Source organism: Glycine soja, chromosome 18 (genome assembly GCF_004193775.1).
Source record: "Glycine soja cultivar W05 chromosome 18, ASM419377v2, whole genome shotgun sequence".
In the NCBI taxonomy this organism is placed as follows: Eukaryota; Viridiplantae; Streptophyta; class Magnoliopsida; order Fabales; family Fabaceae; genus Glycine; species Glycine soja.
Genome location: NC_041019.1, coordinates 52,495,183 through 52,501,196, shown reverse-complemented (window position 1 = coordinate 52,501,196; position 6,014 = coordinate 52,495,183). Strand labels below are relative to the sequence as shown.

The 6,014-nt window shown below is 31.1% G+C and overlaps 1 protein-coding gene across 1 annotated transcript; it reads right to left on the bottom strand.

Moving 5' to 3' along the window:
* Nucleotides 1-691: 691 nt before the first annotated feature.
* On the bottom strand, nt 692-3,371 carry LOC114395483. The gene is made up of 2 exons (XM_028357277.1): nt 2,999-3,371; nt 692-1,408 (listed from the first exon to the last, which is right to left on the bottom strand). The coding sequence occupies exons 1-2, from the start codon at nt 3,174-3,176 to the stop codon at nt 1,185-1,187; spliced, it is 402 nt and encodes a 133-aa protein (XP_028213078.1). The 5' UTR covers nt 3,177-3,371; the 3' UTR covers nt 692-1,184.
* Between the last annotated feature and the right edge of the window lie 2,643 nt (nt 3,372-6,014).

Genomic DNA, 6,014 nt, shown 5'->3' with positions numbered 1-6,014 from the left:
TTTATTAAAAAAAAGGCCATAACATTTTACCTGACATGGAACATCCCCTATACATGTGGGTTGGCCATGTCATCAAGGATGTAACAATTTGGCACTCAACGTCAATAGAAAGGAATGAAACTTGATAGAATTAAATTGTCGGTACATTTACAAAATTGTGAATTAAATTAATCATTTTCATAATACAGGACCAATGAGTGTAAAACATAAACAAAATTGAGCTTTTATCCTTTTTATATTGTATAGTTGACATTAGACAAGAGACTGTCACTAGAAAGTATTAAGGTTTGAGATTTGGCTCTATAGACATTGAACATATCACACACTAGGAGTGGGGAGGAACTCAAATATAACGAAGAAAATGGGTGTTGTCATGCGTATCATGCAAATTACTAATACACCCAACATAACTTGCACAATTTCCATTTTGCTCTTTCATAAAACTAATACAGATTGGTCAATCCGTAAGCCTCATATGGATTACCCAATCTGTATCAGTTTTACGCAAGGACAAAATGAGAATTGCACGAGTTATGCTGAGTGTATCAACAATTTGTATGATGAGCCTAGTAACACCCTAAAGAAAAGGGGTCAATCCAATTGCACATCTTTAACTCAGCCATACTCATTAGCTCTACCTATATGTCCCAATGTGCTCCTTACACATAAAGCAAAAATTGACACAGATGTAGAAACCAAATGATACTTGACCAAAAAACGTAAACAATCAAGTCAGAGACAGCAAACAATCATATAGCCAATGAAAGTGTGTTTATAGCAATGACCACCTTAAATTGGGTATATTGAGGTGGCTAACTCTTCAATTGATCAAGCTTACAATAGGACAAATGAATATGTTCAACGCAAGAAATTTTTTACATACAATTAATATGCTCAAGCCTCAAGCAGCTAATACAAAGGGGCAGGGACTATACAACATCCTGTCTTATCCTTCACTGTCTCACTCCGTGTCCTGCAGGCAGGGGATGCTTTTCAAAATATTACCACAAAGGACCAAACAACGTAATACATTATACATCTGAAACGAAGCTTTCTTCCTACTTGCAGCATAAGGAAAATGTGAACACCTGGCTTCATTGAACAAATCCAAGTTGATAAATGCTGGATTACTGTATTCTTAGATGTTCAGATAAATAACATAATTATGATACATCATAACTTGACTATCCAGTCTTCTTCCTTTTGAAGGCCGGATGTATCATTGAATCATTGTATGAATCAAACTTCTCGATTCTGGCAATGCAGTCTTTCATCCTTTTCAAAACAATTGGCATAGCAGAGCAATTGCTTGAGATCTTTTCATTCAGCAATTTTAGTTTTTTGGCAGTCTCTGGATCTTCTGGAGCAGATGAACTTTCTTCTCTAGAAATATTTTGCTCTGATGTACCTGCACAATATAAACCTGGTCAATGAGTGAAATACAGTGACAAAAAAAACAAAGAAAACATATTGCACCTTGAAAGAGATAAAGAAATAAATAACATAAACAGAACAAGTCTTAACCACCAAATGACATAAGGATCATATATGAAAGACTGAAACTGTAACAATAATGACATGCAGTCATACAATACCCATAGAAAAATAACTGCTAGCACTTAGGATAAAAAAAAACAAAGAGGAAAGACGAGAAAGACCCTAGCAATGAAGGGAATACAAAAGAAATTTTATGCTCAGTTTAAAAAAATATCATCTGTTGAGTGTCAATTCTTTAAATATTTGGAAAACAGTATTTGTTTCTGCCTGCCCACATGACAATATTCAAACTGCACTTTGAATTTTAAATAAGTTAGAGGTCAATTTCCGTTTACAAAGCAGAAAATCCAAACTTGTATCTCATTACTTCCAAAACCAAAATTGCTAAGATTCAAATGATGACCATTTTTTCTTTTTTGTTAATAGATCATGCAAAATTACTAAGTCATTATCTTAAAGTTTTCTCGTTCAGTTCTAAGCGAAGTATAACATCCCCAGTGAATAAACAGCTAATTTCATTGTACAAACACACTAATTTTTATAACACAAAATAACATGGCTTTACCAAAATGCCATGAACAAAATCAGCAAATTGAGTTTTCCTCCCTACAAAACCAAACCAGCAATTTCATGCATCTTATCAACCAAATGAGCTAGATTTTACATTCATCAAAAGTAAACACAGCAACATACCTGCATTACCAAGTACCAACCCCAGAAATTACATACACCAAAGCCTATTTGAATAAACTTCTCCATAAACACTGATAGGAGAAAAAATTAAGCAGGTAAAATGCATTGAGTTTCTCCCATAAATTAAAATTAACTTATCTGCCTTAGTTTATGGAGAAGTTAAATGCACTTGTATAAAAGTTAAGTGCATAAGTTGACTTTAACTTAAGAGGAAACCTCAATTCATTTTTCCTTCTTATTTTCTTCTCCTGTAATGTAAGTGCTTATGGAGAAATTTATCCAATCATGACTCATGACCTAAATCAGATTTCAGTTTCACTAATCTGTGCCCAATAATAATCTCAGTAAAACAACAACAAATAATAGGAATTCCGGTAGCAAGGTCCAAAACTCATGTAGCCAACCAGAAAAAATAAAAAGAAAATAGCTCAAGGAAAAAAAAAGGACATGTCAAATCAATGAGAGTCAGCTCTAAAATACAGCAAAGTATCATTACAGATTGAAGCAATTACAACACCAGAAACCAGAAACCAGATTCAAACAGCACCCATTTCAAACCACATCATACTCAGAACTAACATGTCCAAAAGACGGTTAAATCTTTCCCCCAAAAGCCAAAAGCACATAAATTGAAGAAACTAACTTAAAACCAAAATCCCAGAACCGAATCAACACTACCCATCTCTAGGTACATAAATTGATTTTCAAACGGAACACATAGATTTCGTCCACACCAAAAACATCTTATCAAATTCGATTAATTTCCCAAATTTAGAGTCGTAAAATGAAAAACCCTAGAAAGAGGTACCCGGTGAAAGAAAGGGTCTTTGGGCATCGAGAATCGAACGGAGCGTGGCGTTGAGCTGATCCGGAAGCTTTGTTCGGTAATCGAGAATCCTGTGCGCCATTTGCTTCAAATCAGACTCCAACCTCTCCAATTCCGAGTCTTCTTCAGATTCGTGAGGTTCCATCGTTTTGGGAGCCATTGTTCGTAGAAACTCGACCACTTGTGTGTGCAAGTTGAAGAAGAAGAAGATGATAAAGCAGAGAAGAGTAGTGTGAAGAAGAAGAAGAAGAAGAAGAAAGACGAGGTTTTTCTCTTCTGGGTTTACAAATTTTCTTTTCTTGACCACTTTCAAATTTTGAATCTACCAATTGTCAGTAGTGAGTGTCACTAGTGTGTGTAGTGAAATTGTATTTCTAACGGCTCAATTAAAAATCAGAGAAAATAAGCTATGTAATTACTGTGTCATATACACTATGCTAGATTTATATAAATAAAAATTATTATTTTAATACTAGATACACAAGTAATTATATGAAATTTGATTATTTTCCTAATATATATATATATATATATATATATATATATATATATATATATAATATATATATAAAAGGATGAATCTCATGAGAGACAGTGTGTTTATCAAATTTTATCTTAGATTTATAAACACAAGGCTTTTCTTCTATGATTTTATTTTATAATTTACATCAACATGCTTGGATGAAAAATAAAATAAAAAAGAAGAAAAATACATAAATTGTGTTTTTAACTGATAAAAAGAAGCAAGTAACGTAAAAACAACTAGTATAAGTAAGTTTACTTTTTACTATGCTTCTTATTAGTGAATATTTTAATTACGTTTTTTAATTCCATTTTTACGATGCTTTTTTAATACTTTTTTATGCGTTTAGTATTTATTTTTTTTTATCAGTAGTTAAGTATTTAGTTTAGTTTAATAGATTTAGTAGATTAATAGTTTTTTAATTTAATTTAATTTAATTTAATTTATTTATTTTTACTGCAATAGTTTTTTAATTAAAACTTGCATGTCTTTTATCAGTTTCTTGCGGGAGAAGTGTCGTCGCTCAAGGTTCTACGCTTCAAGGTGTGATTTAATGATCTTCTTTTTCGTGATGAAATGCTTGGTTGTGGGATTTTAAGAGACAGTTATTCCATCCCCATTGGGTGTTAATGTGATTTTTTTTGTTCACTTTCTGATTACTTGATCTTTGGTTTGGGTTGGCTGGTTGATTTATTGGTTCCCTACCTATTCATCTTACTGTATGCAAATTGTGTTGTATATTCTAACTAAGATGCATGTCTTTTATTTATATTTATAACAAAAATGATTTTAGTGTAATTGACTTTTAATTTTGTTGTTTTGATGTAATGAAAATGGTGTTATGAGGTCTGAGTAAACTTGATTGCATTATGATGAAATAAAAATGAGTTTTTTTTGGTTCAATTGAATTCTTGTTACCACGGGTTGTGATTATTGACAATTGTAATTTTCATGTAATTTTCATATAATTTTCTTTTTATTGTGAATCCAAAGAGTGAATCGGATTTGATTATAAATGTAATTTTAATTTGAAGCCAAATATCAAATATGGTATGGTTTGATTTGATTTAATAGTATAATTTGATATGGTTTGATTTGATGATAAATTTATTGAATATTTTATTTATCATGACATTGACAAATTAAATTTAAGTTAAAATAATTACAGATTATTTATTTCGTTCAGTTCTTTTGTTACAATTAGAAATAAAAACAAATGATAAAGGGTTAATACCTTTGGCATTGAATTGTTGAATAGCAATACAACATTTAATTGGAACTAAATATTATGTTTAATAGAAATATTTTATGAAACATGTTTTCAACTATAACTTATAAATCAATTATACAAGATATTGTTAAGACATTCCAACATGAAAAGTCACAAAAAGATAATTGCTATCAATTATGTAGATAGATGCTGGCTGATCATTATGGCATCGACAGGATAGTTGTGACAAATTCACAGTACAGCAGCCAAGATTTTCTAATCAATGTAGTATAATTGTTATTGTCTAGATTCCAGATCAATAAAAGTTGAAAATATTGCTTGTACAACTTCTTTCTTCTTTTTAAACATAGTCAGTTTTCTTTCAAATAATATAAAGCTCTGCTTCCAAGCAGCCAAACCCACCTTGTGGAATAAGGCACGGTTATTGTTATGAGTGTGTAAAGCTACTCCACATAAACATTCCACCTTTTATAGCCACATAATTAGCTCTTTCAGTTACTATTGAATTAGTAGACAATTAAACTAAGAGCAATACTTTAATCTTAAACTTTTAATTTTTATTCACAAACACTTTTGTAGTTTCTAAAAGGTAATATTTTGTTTTTTACTGAGTTGTTTGTGACTTTGTGCGCACCTAGTTAAAGGAAATAGTTTGATATCTAATATTTGCAACTTCGATTGCTTCTTTTTTTTTCCTTTTGTTTTTCTGTATAGAAAAAATCAACTTCTTTTAACTACATTTTTGTGGTAAATCCAGACAATCATCGTTGATAATTAATAAAAGATAGAAAACACAGAAGTTAGAGTAATCTTTCAACTTTGAGTCTTAAAAGGAAACACAATGATGGAGATGGGCTACAGAGTTTGCATTTCATGAAGAAAATATTTTTCCTTCTGAAAAAAAAATCAAATATTATCTAGTGTACAATCGTTGCATGAAGTTCTTTTACTTTTCATACAAATTCATTATGAATGTCACATTACTGTTTACATCTCTTTTTCTTACTTAAAACAGACAACATGAATAAATGATTGCATGGTGTAAATACCACATCACCATCTTGACAACATGGGGAGAGATGTACAACTCTGTGAGTTTAACGATGGAAATGGACATGAAGGACTAAAAGTATGGACGAAAAACAAATTTAGGGACCCTATCTAGCCAATGAAAAGTTTAAAAACAAAAAATAAATCCTAAAAAATTTGAGACTAAAGGATACATAAGTGCCATGCCAACGATT